General features: G+C 51.3%; 3 protein-coding genes across 4 annotated transcripts; 2 read left to right on the forward strand and 1 right to left on the reverse strand.

The window, feature by feature from the left end:
• Window positions 1-607: 607 nt before the first annotated feature.
• On the forward strand, window positions 608-7,846 carry LOC122681078 (cystatin-13-like). The gene is made up of 3 exons (XM_043882800.1): window positions 608-793; window positions 5,747-5,860; window positions 7,763-7,846. The coding sequence occupies exons 1-3, from the start codon at window positions 608-610 to the stop codon at window positions 7,844-7,846; spliced, it is 384 nt and encodes a 127-aa protein (XP_043738735.1).
• A 4,497-nt stretch (window positions 7,847-12,343) lies between these two features.
• LOC122681904 (cystatin-9-like) lies at window positions 12,344-15,056 on the reverse strand. 2 transcript variants are annotated; one of them, XM_043884481.1, is made up of 3 exons: window positions 14,701-15,056; window positions 13,367-13,474; window positions 12,344-12,611 (listed from the first exon to the last, which is right to left on the reverse strand). In XM_043884481.1, the coding sequence occupies exons 1-3, from the start codon at window positions 15,013-15,015 to the stop codon at window positions 12,519-12,521; spliced, it is 516 nt and encodes a 171-aa protein (XP_043740416.1). In that variant the 5' UTR covers window positions 15,016-15,056; the 3' UTR covers window positions 12,344-12,518. The 2 variants fall into 2 exon arrangements, with proteins under 2 accessions (XP_043740416.1, XP_043740417.1); XM_043884482.1 differs by having other exon boundaries at window positions 14,731-15,048.
• Window positions 15,057-19,501: 4,445 nt separating this feature from the next.
• On the forward strand, window positions 19,502-22,151 carry LOC122681824 (cystatin-9-like). Its single transcript, XM_043884305.1, has 3 exons — window positions 19,502-19,821; window positions 21,061-21,174; window positions 21,880-22,151. Exons 1-3 carry the CDS (start codon window positions 19,507-19,509, stop codon window positions 21,970-21,972), a joined length of 522 nt encoding a protein of 173 aa, XP_043740240.1. The 5' UTR covers window positions 19,502-19,506; the 3' UTR covers window positions 21,973-22,151.
• The last annotated feature ends 236 nt before the right edge of the window (window positions 22,152-22,387 follow it).

Here is a 22,387-nt window from a genome sequence, read left to right on the forward strand (position 1 = left end):
TGCCTCAGCCTCGAGAGCTACATCCTGGGGGTCCTCGTCGGCTGGGGGGCTTCCTCTAAAACAAAGGCTCTTCACAAGTGGCGGGCCATCCCTCGTACATGTGGGTGAGACTGAGCCGGACAGCCCTGGGCTAAAGCAGATGCTCAGTCCTGGGACTTTTGCCTCCTGAGTGTAAAGGGCATCTCCACGGGGCTCGGAAAGATGGGGACACAGCATGTGCGGGGCCTTCCACTGGCTGGCGAGACTCACCCCCACTCAGCTGACAGGTCCCAGCACAAACAGGTCCTAGGCAGCCATCAGGAAGATCAGGTGTGTGTGTGTGTGTGTGTGTGTGTGTGTGTGTGTGTGTACATGGAGGTGTGTGTCCTTCCAAAAAGGAAGGATCCGAGGTGGGCAAATGAACTGAATTACACAGTCTCGCAGGCGGCTTATTTTTGGGCAGATGATGTTAACCGTTGTTCACGTTCCACCTGCAGCAGTGCTGGGAGGGGCCATTGTGGAGGCAGCTGGGCCCGCTAAACCTCGGCAGAACAGGAGGGACTCGGCCTGAACCCCCGGTTGAGGAGTCATGGCCAGGATCTGCCCTGGCCTGCTGCTCTGGATGACCATGGCGGCCCTCGCCTCCAGAGGTGTCCAAGCCTGGGGTTCGAAGGTGATGAGGGAATTCCAAGACATCCCAGCATCCTATGTGTATGTGCAGCAGGCACTGTGGTTCGCCATGAAGGAGTACAACGAGGCCAGCAGGGACACGTATGTCTACAAGGTGACGAACATTCTGAGGTCCCAGGAGCAGGTTGGTTGCTCTTGCTTCTCATCCTTTGTCCCCACGCCCACCTTTGTGGGAGGGCTGTTGTCAGCTGAGAGCAGCTGAGAGATACCTGGAGCCAAAATTTATAAACTTTAATCTAGGGGTTTGGGGAAGAAAGTTAAGTAAGTTTTCTCTTTTATAATTCTGGGGTAAAATATAATATATCCATTCAAATTATCGTCACATCAGAAAACACAGGTAAGAGTACAAAGGGGCTCTTAAAGGGGCCACATTTGGGATGGTGTGAGCAGATATCATCCACCTGAATGTTGACAAGGGTGCGTTATAACACAGTGAACAAGTAAACAAACTCCACACTCAGCTTCATTGTAAATAGGAATCAGGGCAGAAGGGAAGATTCCTCTTTACAGAAAAATGCTTACTTAGAAATGTGAAAGAATATGAAACTAGAAAATCACCTTTTGCAACCACCAAGGTAATAACAAACTCAGGCAAAGATCAGCAATGAATCTGCCACCCAAGACGGAGAGAAGTAAGGGGAAGGGGCCATAGCTACAGGGATTGCTTGTTAATTAATCACAACCAGAACATGCTGGACAAACTGACACTATGTGCCTCTGATGTTACATCACTACAAGGACATGGCATCACTCATATACCGTGTTCCTGCCCCAAATGTGTGAGGGTGATCGTGAGGGACAATTAGACAAGTCCATGTTATGGGGCGCTGCTTCCCAGGTGGTGTTCATGGTAAAGAACCCCTCTGCTGATGCAGGAGACATAAGAGATGTGGGTTTAATCCCTGGGTTGGGAAGATGCCAATCCACTCCAGTATTCTTGCCTGGAGAATCCCATGGACAGAGGAGCCTGGCGGGCTACAGTCCACGGGGTCGCAAAGAGTTGGACACAACTGAACTGGCTGAGCACACACACAAGCATATTACGGGGCATACTCTAAGACCACTTCAAAATATCAGTGCTGTAGATTTCAAGGAAAATAATACCGATGAACCTATTTGCAGGGCAGGAATAGAGACACAGATGTCGAGAATGTACTTGTGGAGAGAGAGAGGGAAGGAGAGGGTGGGACAAATTGGGAGAGTAGCACTGATATATACGCACTGCCATGTGTAACATAGATGGCTAGCGGGAAGGTGTGTGTAGCACAGGCAGCTCAGCTGGGTGCTCTGTGATGACCTAGAGGGGTGGGGTGGGGGCGTCAGAGGGAGGTCCTAGAGGGAGGGGATACATGTATACATATAGCCAGTTCATGCTGTTGTGCATGTTGGTGTGCAGCAGAACCTAACACAACATTGCAAAGCAATTATACTCCAATTAAAAAATTGATAAAAATTTAAATATCAGTGCTGTGAAAGATGGGGTAAAGCAGGAAATGGTTCTCTTGAAAGGAAACTTAGGAAGCATGATGATAAAGGCAAGATGTGTTTCTGTGTTGTCTGTTGGATTTAAAATAATACCAAGGATTTCCCTGATGGTCCAGTGGCTAAGACTCCATACTCCCACTGCAGGGAACCTGGGTTCATATCCTGGTCAGGGTACTAGATTTCACATGCCACAACCAAGACCTGGTGCAGCTAAATAAACAAACAATAAAATAATGCCATAAAGGATGCTCTTAAGGCAGCTGGAGGAATTGGAATATGGACTGCGTCTTAGAGGAACCAGCACTGCGTTTCCTGAGAAAGAGTATTGTCCTGCTGTCTATGCAGGAGCCCAAGGTGGGGTTGTTGGGGTGCAGGAAGCAGTTGTGGCGGGGGCAGAAGGTGATGTGTTGTGGACGATGCTGGCCTGACCCACACCTCTCCTCCACTCACCCCACCTTCCCCCAAACTGTACTGCCCACCTCAAGCCACCGCCAACCTGCCTCCCTTTCCTGTTTCCTTATGCAGGCAGAAGTTTCACTCAGTGTCCTGACCCCTAAGAGGTGGGACACCTGGCACCTTGCCCGTCTGCACAGGCTGTGGGCCCTGGGCTCCCTCTGGTTCTCTCTGTGGCCCCAGTTGTGTGCTCTGTGTTTTTAGGAAGCATCACCGGGGCCAGGATGTCCATTCCCAAATGGGTGGCTGAATTACAACCCCACATCCCTGGGGGCTCAGATTTAATAGCTGTTCTTAATGAGGTTCCTGACTTTCCTGGGACTAGTCCATTTTTTGTAACCTGTGCTCTCTATTTATATAAACAGAAATAGATGGCTCTGCTTTATAGGCTGATATTTAATCTCTTGGGCTTCTCTGGTAGTTCAGTCAGTAAAGAATCCACCTGCAATGCAAGAGGCCAGGGTTGGATCCCTAGGTCGGGAAGATCGCCTGGAGGAGGGCATGGCAACCCACTCCATTATTCTTGTCTGGAGAATCCCCATGGACAGAAGAGCCTGGTGGACTACAGTCCATAGGGTGGCAAAGAGTCAGACACAACTTAGTGACTAAACCACCATTTAATAATAAAATAAACTAAAGACCCACATATCTCAAGACTTACATATCATTTCATATTGTTCGCTGGTTCTTTTCATGAGTGTCCATTTCATTTCTTAGTTCACTGTCAGCTCTAGAATTCAGGTAAGGATACAAAAGAAAGAGTGGAAACAGGTTAAAAGAGAGGCTAGGAGAGAGGTGTTTTAAATTCGCTTGAAAATATATTGAAGAAAGGGGTAAGGAAGAATACACCATCCCCAAACAAAAGCGAACAGAAAAATACTGGGTGACAATTCAGATAAAACTTAATAAAATACCCACAGGCCCTAAAGATGGAAAACTGCTCTATTCTACTGAATGACTTAAGTTAAAACTACAAAGATATTTATCAGCAGTTGTCACTCACAGCCTGCAGCCTAATCTGGCCCATGGCCCTTCTTAGTACATCACATGAGATATGAATGAATATAAGAAACCAAAGGAGACTATTTTGTGATATATGAAAATTATATTACACTGAAACTTATGTCCATAAATACAATTTTATTAGGACACTGCCAGGCACACTTTTTGAATGCCGTCTGGGCTGTGTCTGTGCTGCAAAGCCTGGAATATCTCCTCTCTGGCCCTTAAAGAAAAAGCATGTAGTTACCAGCTCCAGTTCACAGAGGAGGAAACAGGCACAGAGAAGTTTAGAAACCTGCCCAGGGTCACACAGCTACTAAGAGAAGAGCCAAGATTTAAACCCAGGCTCTCTATTCTTAATCCACCGATGCTACTGCTTCTGAATGATGCCAGCTGGGCCAAAGATACAATGGTGCAGCCAGCCAGGAGGGCACGGTGTCACAGGAGGCCAGCGGAATCAGAGAGGCCTGGCCATGGCAGGAGTGAGGGGCTGAATCCACAGCTGGACCCCCATCTGCCTCCCTTTCCTGGGCAATCAGGGGCGAAGGTGGGGCCGGGGGTCGGTCAGTGGTTGTTGAGGATGATTTAGGGCAGTCTGTTTTTTTGGCAAATTTCACTTGGAAATTTACTAAATACAAAGCACTCATTCTCAACTGGGCATAGATTTTGCTCTTCAGGGCATTTTTGGTCATGGCCTGAGATGTTTCTGGTCATCACAACTGAAAGGGCTGCTACTGAGATTTGAGGAATAGAGTCCAGGAATGTGGGTCATCACGCCTCAGGCATAGCACGGCCCCCACAGCCAAGAAATTCAAATGCCAACAGCCCCAAATGCCAACAGCACTGGAAAACTTGATATCCAGTCCTGAAAAATGTGCTTGGGGTACATTTGGAAGTAGATGAGGTAAAAAAAATGAAAGTGACCACTGATTTCTTTACATCCCCCACAGACATCAATCCTGGTGGGCACCCCTGCAAGTGTCCTTTCAGACACTTAGTGCATAGCTGAAAATTTTAAAGTATGTTTTATACTCATGAAACCATACTTAGATTTCTGCTTACAGCCATTTTGTTCAGTGCCCAGGCGACTTTTCAAGAACTTCCAAAATGTTTATTCTATTTTCTGAATTATCTCTTTTTCTACGCTCAGGTACAGAATCTAACTAACCTGGTCATTCTCTTTAAATATTCTCTCCCTAACGTCTTATAAACTTTGTTTTCCTGTTCAGGTTGTTTCTATGTCCTGGCTATTGTTAATAATGCTGCAGTGGAACATTGGGGTACATGTGTCTTTTTGAATGATGGTTTTCTCAGGGTATATGCCCAGGAGTAGCATTGCTGGATCATATGGGAACTCTATGCTTAGTGTTTTAAAGGAATCTCCATACTACTCCATAGTGGTTGTACCAACTTACATTCTCACCAATAGTGTAGAGGGGTTCCTTTTTCGCCACACCCTTTCTAGCATCTATTGTTTGTAGATTTTTTGATGACGGCTGTCTTGACCTGTGTGAGGTGACACTTCATTGTAGTTTTGATTTGCATTTCTCTAATGCATAGTAAGGTCGAGAATCTTTTCATTCTGCAATCATGAGAGTGGACATTTACCATTGCTCATGTGGGTTTCTTCATGAGGCCTGCGTGAGTACAGGGCTGTGGTGGGCTCTGGGCAGGGTGGGGAGGGGTGAGGGGAGATGCCTGGAAAGTCAGGGATTTGGGAGGGTGTGTGACATGAAATAAGGTGTAGATAACTAAAACTGCCAAAGGGAAGCAATATATTCTAAGTGGATTTCACTGAAAATGCTGATTCTTTTCCAAGCTCCAGTGAACAAACCAGTAGTTTTCCCAGGAAAATGGCCTTTAGGAAATAGCTTTCTTGATTTATCTCGGTGAGAGCTGTCATTGCTTTAAAATTAAATATCATAATGAAAAAGATCGAGAAACAGAGAGACAGAGAGAACAAGGTAAGGACCACTTCTGCGTTGCCCCAAAACTCTGTCAGAACAAACTCTAGGAGGGAGGGAGGCGGGGAGACATCCTTTGCCCTAAGCAGTCAATGACATGTTTGTTTGTCAGAAATGACAACTGATACCACATATTCTTTGATGATCTCTAACTTTAAATGATTCACGGACAGGTCACGGATAGTTTGGATTACCTTCTTGAAGTCAAAATTGAGCGGACAATGTGCAAGAAAATTTCAGGGATAACTGATAACTGTTTAATACAAGAGGATCCCCAAATGCAGAAGGTAGGTGCTGAGACAGCCTTCAGCAACCTTGAATTATCTTGCTTGAAATCACTCATTAGCCTCCAGGTAGTCTTTCCCATCTCTGTCCTTACAAGGCTTATGCAACTCTTATAGATTCCCCATTTCAGATCTCCTATAGGTTTTGAGCTTATTGTTTTCTTTATTGAGTCTTAGAAAGGAAGAAAGGCTAACTATCTGATCTCCTTGGGGAAAAGTTTTAAAACCTGGTATTATTTTAAATAGTTATAGGCCTGGTTCACAGAAGGTAGGAAATATGAAAATTTTCCAAAGTACTAAATAGCTGAAAATCAACTACAGAAGAAAAACACAAAATCAGCTATAACTACCCTTATGGAAAGTTTACTGCTGTCAACTTATTGTTATATATCCTAGTTTTTCCTCTATTTTATATTTGTGTTTTTGTGTAGTAGGGAATTGCACTGTACACTGTTCCATCATTTAGATTTTTAGTTAATAATAAAATCTAAGAATTTCTGAAACTGTACTGTTATTAGAGGGCAGTATCACTGCAGACAGAGACTGCAGCCATGAAATTAAAAGATGCTTTCTTCTTGGGAGAAAAGCGATGACAAACTTAGTGTATTAAAAAGCAGAGACATCTCTCTGCTGACAAAAGTCCATAAAGTCAAAGCTATGGTTTTTCCAGTAGTCATGTACAGATTTGAGAGTTGGATCATAAAGAAGTCCGAAAAAACTGATGCTTTCAAACTGTGGTGCTGGAGAAGACTCTTGAGAGTCCCTTGGACTACAAGGAAATCCAACCAGTCCATCTTAAAGGAAATCAATTCTGACTATTCATTGGAAGGACTGATGCTGAAGCTGAAGCTCCAATACTTTGACTGCCTAAAGTGAAGAGCCGATTTATTGGAAAAGACCTTTACACTGGGAAAGATTGAAGGCAGGAAGAGAAGGGGACGACAGAGGATGAGATGGTTGGATGGCATCACCGACTCAATGGACATGAGTCCGAGCAAGCTCTGGGAGATAGTGAAGGACAGGGAAGCCTGGGATGCTGCAGTCCATGGGGTCACAAAGAGTCGGGCACAAATTAGAGACTGAACAACTAGAACAACTAATATGTTCCCCAACACTGCCAGGAACCAGCTCAACTCATCCTGATCCCCTGCAACCCGGATGCCCCACCAGTCTGGACTCAGTTCCTCCATGGCCAGTTTGGGTTCCTGGTTGCTTGGTCCTTTGTCCCCCTCAACCTGACCCCTTAGTCTTTGTATCTTACACAACTTCAGTTGTACTGAGTGCCACATTGATATAATGGAGGTTTTCTCACTTTATATTTTTATTCTGATTGAATAAATATTTTAGGCCAGAAGAGGGACAGGGTGATCTCACCCAGGTCAGAAGCTGGGAGCACTGCTCCTTCTGCAGGCCCTGTGTCTCCTTCCAGCTCCCCAGCTGCAAGCTTTTCCTGGTGGGACCTGGCCAGATTCTGTTCCCCTTTCTAAAGCCTGTAGGACCCTGACTATTCTTGTGGTTCTGCCTCCCCTGGGAAGGACCCACTGGGCCCTCCATGCAGCATGGGGTCTCCAGGGGCTGCAGGAAGTCTGCGTGGGGCAGTGGCGGGGGAAGTCCAGAGTTGGACAGGAGACTTTCTCAAGACTAATTCATCCTAGGCTCCAATGCTTGCTCTCCTGGAGCAAATGGAGCCTTGACTGTGATGACCTCATATCACAGGGACATGAATCGAAGTGGCACTCAGTTGTGAAGCTGTCTCCTCAGCCATCAGGTCAACTGTTCGGGGGCCTGCAGGAGCTTGACTGGCCCCTCCTTAAGCCAAATCTAGACACCTGGAAATAGGAGCTTCTGGTTTTCTTTTTTTTGGAATTTCTTGCTTATGAGTTATTATTCTTTTTATCTCTTCAGATGTTTTATTGTACCTTTATTGTGGCATCCAAACCCTGGAAATTTGAACTCAAGATGCTGAAGAAAGAATGCAGTCCTATCTAATGGTCAGCTAGCCACTCTGCAACTCTCATGTGCATTTCAAGAAGTGAAGATACTTGTAAAACACTTAAATAGCACATCTGACCTCTCAACTTCCCTTTTGTAGCCCGCTTGCTTTTTGTGCATTCTCCAGGCGCGAAAGCTATGGATGCGGTGCTGGTAGGTAGCATCTTCTTCTTGGTCAGTGCATTTACCAGCGGGGACAGTCTGCTCCCAATGAATGGAAGAGAATGTGAACCTGTTACCATATTTCACCAAGCTCTGCACAAATTACTTTCCACTGACAGCTCTTTGTGTGGAACTAACAGGAAGCCCCATTCCTCCACTGCTTCAGGTGGGGAGTTTCTACAAGGCCCTGAGGATGCACTGAGAATGTGTCCATGGATTTCCATGGAAAGCTCCCTCCCAGGGCTCCAGAAGGCACAGCATCATGGCTTCAGACACAGTTTTAACCCCTCCCAATCCAACCTGGGAGGTCATTGGGTGATTGGGAGACTTGTGTTTTACTTTCGGTTTTGAATTGAGGCAGGAAAATGTGAGAGTGATGGTGCGGGAAGAGAAAGCTGCATTTGGGCATGTGCATGTGTGTGTGTACTTGTGTGTGCGCTCGAACAGAGTGGAGGTATGATCTAATGCTTTGTGACTGATCACCCTACCCTTGGTGCTTCAAGTAATTTATCTATTTCTCTATGGTGTCTGCATGTCAGGGGTCTGGGGTGGTCTGGCTGGTGTCACCTCTCCTGAGGTCACTCCCAGGCTCTCACGGCACTGTCCTGGTCTGAAGGTGAGCCTGGCTCCGGGAAGCCCACTCCTCAGGCGGCTTGCCCTTGTGGCTACTGGCTGGTGTTAGCTGTGAGCAGGTGGTCTCTGCTGTCCTCTGTGAGGGTCTGTCTGCACAGCCGCTGTGTACTGGGTGAGGCGGATGGCTTCCCCCAGACAGAGTGTCCGAAAGTCCGGGTTGGAAGCCATGGTGCTCTCGGTGGTCCAGCGTCAAAGGTAATGCACCATCACCTCTCTGGGTTGTTGATTAACTTCAGTTCAGTGTGGGAGAGAGGGCTGCGAGGTGTGGAGACCCGGAGACGCCAATCAGGGGAGGCTCCCGCCGTGTGTGTCTGTGTGTGTGTGTGTGTGTGTGTGTGTGTGTGTGTGTCTGTCTGTGTATCTGTGCATAGGGCTGGGCTGAGATGGTGAAGTGAATTAACAAATGAAAAAGAAGCACTTTCCAGAACATAGTGGTGAACATGGCAGCAGCCCTGGAGGGCAGGTCAGGACCAGCCAGGTAAGTGTGAGCAAGCACACAGGAGCAGGTGGGTACCTACCTGACTGCCGGGTGAATCTCCTGAGACTTCTCCTCCTGCAGAACCTGCAGTGGGCACCTGTGTGGGGCAGACTGGCCGGCGGGGGATCTGAACCTCCTGAGAGGAGCCTGCAGCCATTGCAGGACTTGGGAGAGAAACACCTCAGTTCTTTCTTTTAGTAAATTATAGTATAACTGACGTACAACACTGTTAGTTCCAAGTGTAGAACTTACAGTGATGCAATATTTCTCTACGTTACAAAGTGATGCCCACCATAACTCTAGTTACCATCTGTTATCCTCCAAAGGTATTGACAACATTATTGACTGTGTTTCCATGCTGGACGGTTCAGCTTCGTGACTCATTCATACCTAGTTTATCCCTCTTCATCTCTCATACCCATTTCACTGCTTGTCAGCATATGTCATCAAGGATTTGGGGGGAAAAAAAGAAAGACTCATAAATGCATTTCCCAGCAGAACATGTTGCTTCCCAGGGCTGACTACAGCAAGAGGAACCCAGAGTCCAAATCCCAGGGTGACTCTAGGCCCCTGGGGGTCTGGGGACCAGGAGGGGAGGTATAGCCTGGGGAGCAGACTGAGGCCAAGAAGACCCCACAGCTGGTCCCTCCATCATTTGACAGCCCTGCCCCCACCTCTGTTTCTATGGTGAGGTCCAGGGAATCTGCAGAGATAAGGTCTCCACTTGTTCCTTTTTGTTCAATCCTTATTTATTCAACCCTGAATATTCATTGGAAGGACTGGTGCTGAGGCTGACACGCCAATATTTTGGCCACCTGATGCTGAGAGCTGACTCATTGGAAAAGACCCTGATACTGGGAAAGATTGAGGGCAGGAAGAGAAGTGGGCAATAGAGGATGAGATGGTTGGATGGCATCACCGACTCAGTGCACATGAGTTTGAGCAAACTCCAGGAGGCAGGCCAAGGAAGCGTGGCGTGCTGCAGTCCATGGGGTCACAAAGATTCAGACATGACACTGAGCGACTGAACAACAGCAAGGTCTCTGCCTGGACCCTGACCCCTGGGAAAGCTGAGGAAAGTGTCAAAATGTTTCCTGGCAATTGAGAAAGTGGCCACAGAGCAAAGCACAGGATCTAGAGGTAGCGCATTTGCCATTGATGCTGTATTTTCTTTCATGGCCCACTCAGGGCCCAGCCGTAAGCCTTGGTGATGGTGCCTGGGCCCAGCAGGTTAGCATCTGGGAAGGCAGAGACCACTCTATTGTCTTGTTTCAGGAGAGGGTGCGCCTGCCTGAGCTGTGAATGAGGCTTGGGGCCTAGCCACCTCACCTCAACTGGGGGTATGGGGGTTGTTGCCCAGGGAGGGACAGCTGGGCCAGAAACCCAATCCCATGATTCCTCAGCACACAGATTCTGGAAGGAGGAAGGGGCCAGGGTGTGCCATCCCAGGTGAGGTGCACAGGGCCAGGGCGGGAGCTCCTCCCTCCACGACGGGTCCCTCCATCCACACCTGGGCTCACGAAGCCAAGCACCCCCAGGGGTCCTCCCTTCTGGACAAGCGGGGCCAGTGGAGCAAGACAAAGCCAGGCCCTGTAGCCCCCTGCAGAGGCAGGACCACTGACACAGCTCCACTCCTGTGGGCTGACCGCAGCAGCAGCATCCAGGCAGAAACACCGAGGCCCTCAGTACCTATAGGGCTTCTAATAGGAATTTCTAATAATGTACTTTCACAGGGTTGAGAAATTTCACAGAAATAGCACCTGGAAAAACAGCATATATCAAGAAACTGTGTTGATGATTTTTCATGTTTTTCTTAGAATAATAGCCTTGTTACAGACCCCAAGGCCAGACCCAGAAGGGAGTATGACTGGGATCATGAAAGCATGGACCTTGGAACACTGGGTCAGCGTCCGGCATGAACACTGCCTACGCACTTGCTAATTGCTCCCAAGAATTTCCCAGAAGGGAACAGCCTGGGGTAAAAACAAGAAGCTCTGGACTATGTCAGTGCCGTGTCTTAGGAAAGATAGATCAAAGAAAGTCTGCAATCAGGAATAAAAGCTGGACTCTGAGTGGACTCTGCACCTCAGTCCAATAGAGGCAGCAGGTCCCCTGATATTGCACCAGATTTCGTGTTCTGTTTTCATTCTCGTTGCTCGCTCCTGGAGCTTTAGGCAAGTACGCCTCTTGGTAGCCCTGCCACTGCCCCAGGAAAGGGGTGAGCTCATGAAGGGCCAGCGGCTTCCCCACTTTGGGGCGACCCCAGGGAGACCCTTCCCAGGAGCTGCTTGAGGGGAACAGTGGGGTCGATTCCTTGGAAACATGATGGGGATCACAGTGCCTAAAGGACCTTGAAAGCTTCCTTTGATGGAAGAGCCAGGAGTCAGGAAAGGCCTTGGAGGGAGCAGAAGGAGGGGTTGGGGAGGGTCATGGAAAAGAACCAGCAGGGTCTGTGACCAGGTGGCAGGGGGACAGGCACACAGCTGTGCCCACACTGAACGGTGCCTGCCAACAGTGAGGACGCCTGCGGCTGGGCTCCCCTCGGCCCTGCCCGAGTCCCGGGCCTGGGAAGCCAGCCAGCCCTGGGTGGAGGACACTCACATGCTGAAGAGTCCTCACACCACAAGACTGGCCCCCTCCCCCAGGAAAGCCTGCCGCACACACGGGAGCAGGTACTGATCTGAGAGGTGATTGCAGGCAACACCGGGCTTCCCCTGGGGCTCAGCGGGAAAGAATCCATCTGCCATGCCAGGAGCCATGGGTGACACGGGTTCGATCCCTGGGTCAGGAAGATCCCCGAAGGAGGGCATGGCAACCCACTCCAGGATTCTTACCTGGAGAATCCCAAGGACCGAGGAGCCTGGTGGGCTACAGTCCATGGGGTCACAAAGAGTTAGACACAACTGAAGTGACTGAGCATGCACGCTCGCTCAGGCCACACAGGGAGGAGGGGAAGGAGGGAGAAGGACCATACGACTGCTACCTAGAGTCCCAAGGCAATCATGGGCTTCTCCAGCAGACCTGCCTCTGAAGGGCTGCCCTGGGGCAGGGATGCTGAAGCCAGAGACACAGCCCAGATGCACCTGTGTGGGTTGTTCCACCTGTGGCGGCTCAGGTGTGTGAAGGGGAGAGACCCACCCCCCGGGCCCAGCCGGCTACCCTGCTGGGAGGACAGCCCCAGCTGCCCAGCCCCCACCCACTGGAACCAGGCTGCACAAGGCTGCTTGCAATGCTGACGTTTAATGACCAGTTCTACAGGGTGACATGGACAGGGAGGCGTGTCCTCATGGCCTGGGTGCGACAGACAGGTGCTCATCCAGAGAACAGAACCAGAGCCGCTCGGACACTGAAGGGACACGACAGGGTGGCGGGGTGCCCCCAGGCTGGGGTGTGGCCTCACTCGGCGGAGCCATCCAAGCAGGTGTCGTTCAGGAGTTTAAACTTTGTTCTCCATGGGTCAGTGGCAATCGTAAAGTAGCAGGCGTCAGTCTGTGGGAATAGCAGAGGGACAGAGTGTCCAGGGGCGGCCTCAGGAAGCTGGTGTCTCCAGCTCTAAAGCCACACCCACCCTACCTACCTACCCGGAGTGGCCCCCAGGAGCAGCCCCAAGCTCATCCTAGATGTTCCTGACCTGGGACCCTCTGCTGACCCCAGAGGCACCGGGTCACTCTGCCCTGCCAGGCCTGTGATCTCCAGGGACTCCTCCCCCTGACACCAGGATGTCCCACATGATCCATGCCCCCAGTGTCCCACTGGGTCCTCTGACCTGACCCGGGCTTGTCCAGGGGACGAAGCTCACCCTGCCTTGTCACCTGAAGCAGTAGCAGCAGGGCAGGGGGGCTCAACTTCCATCCGTCCAGCTCTGGGCAGGGGCAGGAGGACCACTCGGCCACAGAGATGCTGCCCCTCCCCCCCCCTACTCCTCTGGAAGGCAGGGCAGGGTGGTGGGTGATGACCAGGGAGGGGACATCTCGCCTTCCACCCAGGGGCCTGGACCACGTGGTCAGGAACAATCTAACCCTAGGGGGACCTGGGATGCAGCAGCTGAAATGGGATCAGTGAGCAGACAGGCCAGGGGCGAACGAGTGACCAGTGACCCCTGGGCTGGCCTGCCTGGCTGGCCTCCATCCTGCAGATGACCCCTCGGTGTCCTTTGGAATGGCGTCGTCATCACTCCCCACACTGCCCGCCCTGATGTAGTGTCCATTGCCCTGTAACCCGAGGGTGGCTGGTGTGTATCTTACATTGTTCACGTCTGGAGTTGCTTGAAAAGGACAGTTGTCGATGTCAAATTTCCCGCACCTGGTTCGGGCGAACTGCAGCTCCATGGAGAACACCAGGCCGATGTCCACCTGGGTTTGGACAGACACTGAAGTGGACATAGCCCTCCTCCCCTTCCTTATGTACCTGACAGGTAGATCCAAGCTGTGTGGGCAGGACAGGGGTCTTGGCAGGAGGGGCTTGACTGCCGATTTTCTGGATAAATCTGGGCTGAGAAATGGATATTCCCTTTTGCACCCTGTTGTCACTACTTTCACCCGTCCTACAGCAAGGAAGGAGCCGCATGGAGCTGCTGTACGTTCTCACACACACATGCACATTCAGGCACACACAGGACCGGGAGTGCTCCTTCTGCAGAATGTTCTCGGCATTTCTGTCTGCAGCCCATGTGAAAATCACACACCCCTGGTTACATTCTGTACAGATTCCATTGCTAGGACAACGTTTTAGGATGAAGAATACCATCTGGGATGAGTATAAATCACACTGGATCACTGAAACACACTCACCTTATGTAAATTAGATGACCAGGGCATGTTCGCTGCGTGCAGCAGGGCACCCAAAGCTGGGGCTCTGGGACCACCCAGAGAGAAGGATGGGGAGGGAGGTGGGAGTGGGGTTCAAAATGAGGGGAATACATGTATACCTGTGGCCAATTCATGTGGATATATGATAAAGACCATCACAATATTATAAAGCAACTATCCTCCAATTAAAATAAATATATTAATTAAAAAAAATCATACTGGATCCATGTAGATGGAGGCCCAGGAGCCCACAGCACGTGGACTCCAAGGAGAGGCCGTGAGCTCCTCGAGGCCCCTCAGAACCAGGGGGCTGTGGCTCCTGACCCTCCAGGCGCTTTCCCCCTCCTGCTATTTGTACGTCTCTGTGTCTCTCTCTCTCTCTATTTTGTAAATTAACCTCTTTTAATGTTATTTCCTTGAAATCTTTTCTGAATCTCTTTAGTCCAATATTTTCTGTCTGCCTCTTTAAAAAAAAAAAACCAAAAAGGTAAGTAGCTTTATCCCCTTACAGTCTATATTTTGGTCATTCTTCCTTAAACAACCTCAAATATAATGAAAACTGAAAATACATTTTACATGTGGGTAGACTAATGGAGATTTAAAACATTCGCAAGTTATTTCTTTTCTAAAAACTGAAACTAACCCAACAGGTTGTATTTCCCTCTATTTTACGGGCTTTGAATGATGATCGAGACCCCTTGTTAAGCACCTCCTACCCCTGCCAGACCCTCATTAACAGCAGGTGTGCACCAGCAGGGGAGGGTACCTACAGGATCCTTCCACGACCGCAGTACACGCACCTCTTCGTAGGCACTCCTGCCCTGGCTCGTCCGGTTGTACATGTGCAAGGCATACTCCACGGTGGCAGGGGGGTAGTTCTTCAAGAATCTCTGGTCATCATCTCCCTCTTTCTCTTCGGGACCCCAGCTGTGACTCACCAGGAGCCGGGGACCTAAGAGAAGCAAGAGCAGGGTCCAGGGCTGAGCCCACCTGCACCTCCGCTGCCAGTCCGTCATGGCTGCTGCCCCCAGGCACCCAGGCTTCACCCTTCCCGTCTCCGGCTCCCACCCGGCCTCCCTGGGCATGGGTCCAGTCTATCTGCTCCAGGACATACTCCTCCCCTGGTCTGCCCCTCCGGTCTGACAGCCTGTCCCTTCCCTCTCGTGACCCTGCCTCCTCCATCCCAAGCTGATAACATTGCCTCCCGTCCAGGAGAGAGAGCGAGACCCAGGCAGGGTGGGTTGGGAAGGACCAACCATCGAGGACGGTCCGCTGCTGCTGAACTCCAGTCACATGCCCACCTTAGCATCTCAGGGGGGTCAGAGGCTTATGGGGTACCCTAGACTTGGATGTTGAATCAAGGGCACAATTGCAAGGGGTGTGAGTGGAAGGCAGTCCTGGGACACAGCAGCAGGTGAGGGTTGGAGAGACCAGGACAGACAGAGCCAAAGAGGATGAGTGGCCTGGAGTCAGCTCTGTGGGTGACAGAAGGTGGTCTGCAATAGCTGGGAAGGATTCTAAAAGGCCTGCCTGAGAATCACTGGCCTGGAATGTGAGGGCTTTGGCTCTGTAGGGAACAGGCTTCCTTGGGCTTCCACTTCCTTGGTGCTCCTCCCCTGCTGCCAGACTGGCCTCGTGACAGAGACACGAGGAAGGAAGGAGGTGATGACGGCGGCGGTTGGCCACGGGCCAGGGAAGGGCACCCATGGTAGCAGCCTTGAAGGGGAGGTGGGGGGGGTTGGCAAAACTGGGCATTGGACTGGAAATCGAATGCCAGGGGAGTCAGTGACAGAGGAGGGAGCTAGGGGATCCAAAAGACACCACATCATCAGTGCCTGGTCATTTTATCATGAACACAGCCAGGTACGAGTGCTACCAGTGACGGAGCTCCGACAAAGGGGTAAGGAGGGGTGTGAAGCTGCCACGTCCAGGTCCTTGACACACCCATGGGCTCATCAGGACAGCCACGTGCAGACCCCAGGAGTGATTTCAGCCCCATAGTTATCAAGGATCCCTGAGTATCGGCCGGGGAGAAGGCCAGCAAGAGAGGGTGGGGCACAGGACTCAGGCAGGGGGTTGCCGGGAGCCACAGATGAAAGTGAAGGACAGATTCCTCCTCCCCCAGCCTGTCCACCTGGGTCACCCCAATGCCCTCCCCTCACTCCCTGGGTACAAGACGGACCCCCCCTGCCCTACACGGAGTGGACTCCCCCCATGCTGGAGCTGCTGCCATCGTCCCTTCTGGACCTCAGAACCATGGGGGTAGCCAAGCCAGGTTCCTGCTACGTTAGGACACAGCAGGCAGACTTGTCCCCACTAAGTGTAGAAATCCATAGAAACCTCTTCCTGTGGATCAGTTTCCCCACTTCCATCACTAGTCAAACGGCACCTTGAAGAAAGTCCACAGCACTGGTCCAGCTCATGACAGGATGGAGTGCTGTGGCTGCCATAGCAACTGAGCCTTGGGATGGGCAAAAGAGACCTCACCCATCACGAGCTCTAACGCTTCAAAGGAAAAAGGTAATGCAGTATGAATACACATGGAACAGTACTCAGCCTTAAAAAAGGACCCAATTCTTCTAATGCAGCAATGTCGATGGACATAGAGAATATTATGCTGAGAGACATAAGTCAGAGGGAAAGAAACATGCTCTGTGTCAACCTACATGTGGAAACCCCAATATTAATTCAAACAAATCTGTATGAAAAACAGAAACAGATTCACTGATACAAGAAGAAACTAGTACAGAGAAGGAGGAGGGGCAAATTAGAGGTAAGGGATTAAGACAGATGAAGTACACAGTATACAATAGATAAGCAACAAAGATTTATTGTATAACACAGGGAGATAAATTCATTTTCTTGTAATAACTTTGAGTGGAGTACTCTTGATGAGGGTGAAAGAATGGAATGGAAAAGCTGGCTTAAAATCCAACATTCAAAAAACTAAGATCATGGCATCTGGTGCCATTACTTTCTGGCAAATAGATGGGTAAAAAGTGGAAACAGTGTCAGATTTTATTTCCATGGGCTCCAAAATCACTGCAGACAATGACTGCAACCATGAAATTAAAAGATGCTTGCTTCTTGGAAGGAGAGCTTTGACAAATCCAGACAGCATACTAAGAAGCAGAGACATCGCTTTGCTGATGCAAATGTTCCATATTGACAAAGCTATGGTTTTTTCAGTAGTCATGTGCGGATGTGAGAGTTGGATCATAAAGAAGGCTGAGCACCAAAGAATTGATGCTTTCAAACTGTGGTGCTGGAGAAGAATCTTGAGAGTCCCTTGGACAGTAAGGAGATCAAACCAGCCAATCCTAAAGGAAATCAACCCTGAATATTCATTGGAAGGACTGATGCTGAAGCTGAAGCTCCAATACTTTGGCCACCTGATACAAAGATCCGACTCATTGGAAAAGACCCTGATGCTGGGGAAGATTGAGGGCAGGATGAGAAGGGGGTGACAGAGGATAAAATGATTGAATGGCATCTCCGACTCACTGGACATGAGTTTGAACAAATGTGAAGAACAGGTAAGCCTGGCTGGCTGAACTCCATGGGGTTGCAGAGTTGGACATGACTTAGTGAATGAACAACAATAGCAACAATGTATATACACCTCTGTGTGTGTGTGTTAGTTGCTCAGTCCTGTCCCACCACTAATATTAAATCAACTATAATTCATTTTTTTTTTTTTGAACAACAACAATTTTTATTTTAAATGCCCTGGGTGCTCAACAGTGAGTGCAGAAGTGGAATGACCAGGACCAGATGGATGTTCCAGGCTTTGAGTTTGATAGGAGAGGGTCTCAGCAGAGATCTGGATTCCCAATCAACCCTAGGGCTTAGCTGGGGCTCTTGGATAGGCCCAGGCTGAGAGCTAAGCCCTTGGATGGGGAAGGGCCCACAGAGCCCAGTGCTGGCTCTGGACCCGCAGAGTGAGTGCTGTCCAAAGTGCTGGCCCAGGAGGTGTTGGGCAGGGGTTGGGGTAAGAGGGTAGGGCTTTTCACCCTAAAATTCCTTGTAATAGCTGTAATTAGAAAAATTTCAATTCTTAGGCATTAACTAAATATGAAAAGGAGTTTTGAGTATTAGGAAGACACCAGCCCTGAGACTGTCTGTGCCAGGAGCAAGAAGGGGACAGGCTGGCAGGATCAAAGCCCCTCTTCTCCCCACCCAGGCACCACCTACTCATGGAGGCCGGGCTTCTGGAAACCCACTTTTTTCTCTGTCCCCAGGAATGGTAGTTTGACCCCTCCCTGATCAGTGCGGCCCCCAGAAACCAGTCTCAAGCCTGCAGCCCCTAGCCCACACAAGTGCCTGACAGTTCAATGTGACTCTGCCCCAACCACTCCCAGGGCACTCTGAACTGGGCTACCCAGTCAGGTCAGCACCGTCCCCTGGGAGCTGGCTAAGATGCACCTTCTCCAGGCCTGCCCAGACCTGCAGGGTCAGGATCCCGGGGACGGACAAGGCCCAGGGTCCCGGGCGTCCACAGACCTCCATGGGTGCTGGACCCCTCTGAAGTTCCCAAGTGGCTATGGACGGAGCCTAAATGTTGCAGAGGCACAGGGCCGAAGTCTTGTCTGGAAAGAGTGCGCTGTGTCGTGGTCCCAGGGCTCCTTTGTGCCCCAGCTGGAGGCAGTGAGGGTCTCTTCTGTGAAACGGGCCCTCCCTGCTCACAGGGAATTGTGTGTCCCTGAGCTGTGGCCACGAGGCCCCCAGAGGGCGCCAGCATCCCCCAGGACACAGCTCAGCTCCTGAGCACATGGGCTTCCCTGCTCTCTGCTTCCCCTTCACCCCTCCCCCTCCTCTGGTGACGGCATCCCCGACAAAGGAACAGTGACAAAGAGGACAGCGAGGGCCCACTGAGTGTCGTGGCCAGCCTGCCTAGGACACCTCAGAGGGGGCGTATCTATTAGCCGGCCAGGCCCCAGGCTGAGAATCCAGGAGCTGAGGGGTCCTGCCAAGGGAGACTCAGGGATTCTGCGGGAAGTTCCTGGGCCCACGACCTGCAAACCCTGCCCCCACCCCACCCCAGCACCCACCCAGGGGCCTGGGAGCCCATGTTCCAAAACTGAAGGGCGCTGGAGGCCACAGGGATGGGGGCACATCTGCACCTGAAAGACCTCAGCTCGGGGCTGCTTTCTTGGGGGGAAGACACTTCACCTCTGGGCAGGCCGCCTTCTCTCACCCACAGAGCTGACTTCGGGCCACTCATCCTCTTTGGTCCTGTCCCTCCTTGTCTCTCTGACCCTCACCAACTGCTGCGTCCCGGGACCTCCTTCCACTCACACTCCTTGCAACTGTGCCCTTGATTCATCATCCAAGTCTGGGGCACTCCATAAGTCTCTGATCCCCCTGAGATGCTGAGGGGTGCGTGTGGCTGGGCTTCCTCCACGGTTGCTCCTTCCCAACCCACCCTGCCTGGGTCTCGCTCTCTCTCCTAGACAGGAGGCAATATTATCAGCTAGGGATGGAGGAGGCAGGGTCATGAGAGGGAAGGGACAGGCTGTCACACCAGAGGGGTGGACCAGGGGAGGAGTATGTCCTGGAGCAGATAGACTGGACCCATGCCCAGGGAGGCCGGGTGGGAGCCGGAGACTGGAAGGATGAAGCCTGGGTGCCTGGGGGCAGCAGCCATGAAGGGCCGGCAGCGGAGGTGCAGGTGGGCTCAGCCCTGGGCCCTGCTCTTGCTTCTCTTAGGTCCACAGCTCCTGGTGACTTATGGCTGGCGTCCCCAAGTGGGTGAGAATAGTGAAAACAGAAATACCTTGGAGCTTTACTTTCCTTCCGTTGTGGAGTATGTCTTACACATGTACAACCTGAGGAGCCTGGACAGGAATGCTTACAAAGTGGTGCGTGTACTGAGGTCGTGGCAGGAATTGGTAAGTACCATATTTTCCCCACTGCAGGCTTCACAGGCTGTTACTAGGGTTGGGAGGGTGTGTCATCAAGGGATCTCGATCATCATTTGACAACCATAAAATAGAGGGAAATACAGCCTATTGGGTTAGTTTCAGTTTTTATTGGGGAAAAAAAAGGGAATTTTTTAAACTCTGGGAGGTGTTTTTTCAGTTTTGTCATTTTTCACCTTGTTTTATGAAGAATAAGCAAAATATGAACTATGAGGGGATGAAACTATTTATTTAAAAACAAAAAAGAGCCAGACAGAAAACCCCGGATTAGAGACTTAGAATCGATTTCATGGAAATAACATTAAACGAGGCTCATTTAGGAAAACCAGAGAGAGAGGGAAAAGGGAAAGCAGCTGGAGGCCCTTCATCCTGAGGAGCCTCTGGGCGTTCAGGGCCTCTGCTCTGACCCCATGTGCTCCGGGCTCCTTCTCCTCCATGGATCGAGCATGATTTACACTCTTCCCAGACCACGTTCTGAAACCTAAAATGTTCTCATGGCAATGAAATCTGCAGAACACGACCAGGGGTGCAATTTTCACATGCACTGCAGACAGAAATGCTGAGAGCATTCTGCAGAAGGAGCACTTCCGGTCCTGTGTGTGGCCTTATGTGGATGTGTACCTGTGCTTTGTGTGAGTGCCTGGAGGTGGGGGGACACGCTGGGGCAACAGCCCCCTGCACCTCTGGATCGAGTGACAGAAGGAAGGCAGAGGGCTCTCCACACGACTCCAGCTTCCATCCAGGGACAGGAGTGGGTCCCGCCTGGCCCTGCTCCCCGGCTGCCCCCAGCTGGGCCTCTGCCTGCAGTCTCCAGCCTGGAGTGCAAGACTGACTCTGGGTGTTGGGAATAAAGGCTGGGCTAGAATGGGGGGACCCTGCGAGGCCTGAAGTCCAGGCAGTGGAGAAGAAGACAGTGCACTTCGTGAGAGGGAGGGTGGCTCTTGTAGTCATTGTCCCAGTCCTGTGAATGTGCTGTGTGGCTGCGTCCTCGTGTCTGTGTGTGTTGATATGTGCATGTGTGTGTGTGTGTGAGTGTGTGTCTGTGTGTGTGACTGTGTGTGTGTGTGTATGTATGTGTGGATGTTTGTGGATATGTGTGTGTCTGTGTGTGTGGGTATGTATGTGTCTGTGTGTGGATGTGTGAGTATGGATGTGTGTGTGGACATGTGTGTATGGGAGGAGAAAGTATCCACTTTACTGTCTGAACAGAGAGAAATAGGCCTGGTGTTCTCCATGGAGCTGCAGTTCGCCCGAACCAGGTGCGGGAAATTTGACGAAGACATCGACAACTGTCCTTTTCAAGCAACTCCAGACGTGAACAATGTAAGACACACACCAGCCACCCTCAGGTTACAGGGCCATGGACACTGCATCAGGGCGGGCGGTATGGAGAGTGATGACGACGCCATTCCAAAGGACACCAAGGGGTCGTCTGCAGGACGGAGGCCAGCCAGGCAGGCCAGCCCAGGGGTCACTGGTCACTTGTTCACCCCTGTTCTGTCTGCTCACTGATCCCATTTCGGCTGCTGCTTCCCAGGTCCCTGTAGGGTTAGACTGTTCCTGACCACGTGGTCCAGGCCCCTGGGTGGAAGGCGAGATGTCCCCTCCCTGGTCGTCACCCACCGCCCCGCCCCGCCTTCTGGAGAAGGAGTGTGGGGGGGAGGGGCAGCATCTCCGTGGCCGAGTGGTCCTCCTGCCCCTGCCCAGAGCTGGACGGATGGAAGCTGAGCCCCCCTGCCCTCCCTCCCAGGCCCTACCCTGTTGCTCCTGATCCAGGTGAAAAGGGGGTGAGCCCCACCCCCGGATAAGACTGGGACAGGTCAGAGGCCCTGCTGGGACACTGGGGGCATGGGTCATATGGGACATCCTGATGTCAGGGGGAGGAGTCTCTGGAGATCACAGGCCTGGCAGGGCAGGGTGACCTGCCCAGCCAAGAAGGTCGGGTGTGCTGGATGCCAGCTTTAGAGCTGGAGACCCCAGCTTCACAAGTCCCTTCCGCCTAGTCTGTCACTGCGCTTGTTCCCACAGACCGTCACCTGCTTCTTCACGGTCGACTCTGAACCCTGGGTGACCAGGTTCCAACTCCTGAACGACACCTGCTTGGGGGGCTCTGCTGAGTGAGGCCACACCCCAGCCTGGGGGCACCCCGCCACCCTGTCGTGTGCCTTCAGTGTCCGAGCGGCTCTGGCTCTGTTCTCTGGATGAGCAGCTGTCTCGGGGTCACTCACAGGCCATGCGAACACGCCTCCCTGTCCATGTCACCCCGTAGAATTGGTCATTAAACGTCAGCATTGCAAGCAGCCTTGTGCAGCCTGGTTCCAGAGGGTGGGGGCTGGGCAGCTGGGGCCGTCCTCCCAGCAGGGCAGCCGGCTGGGCCCGGGGGCTGCACGTCTTCCCTTCAGACACATGAGCCAGCTGCCGGCGGCACAACCTAGGAGCGCAGGTGCCTCTGAGCTGTGCCTAGGTCTCACGGGATGAGCATGATCCTTAGAGGGACATTGGCATGGCTGGACAGGCAACGCTCAGTGCAGGGTGG

The sequence above is a fragment of the Cervus elaphus genome, chromosome 23, assembly GCF_910594005.1.
Source record: "Cervus elaphus chromosome 23, mCerEla1.1, whole genome shotgun sequence".
NCBI lineage: Eukaryota > Metazoa > Chordata > Mammalia > Artiodactyla > Cervidae > Cervus > Cervus elaphus.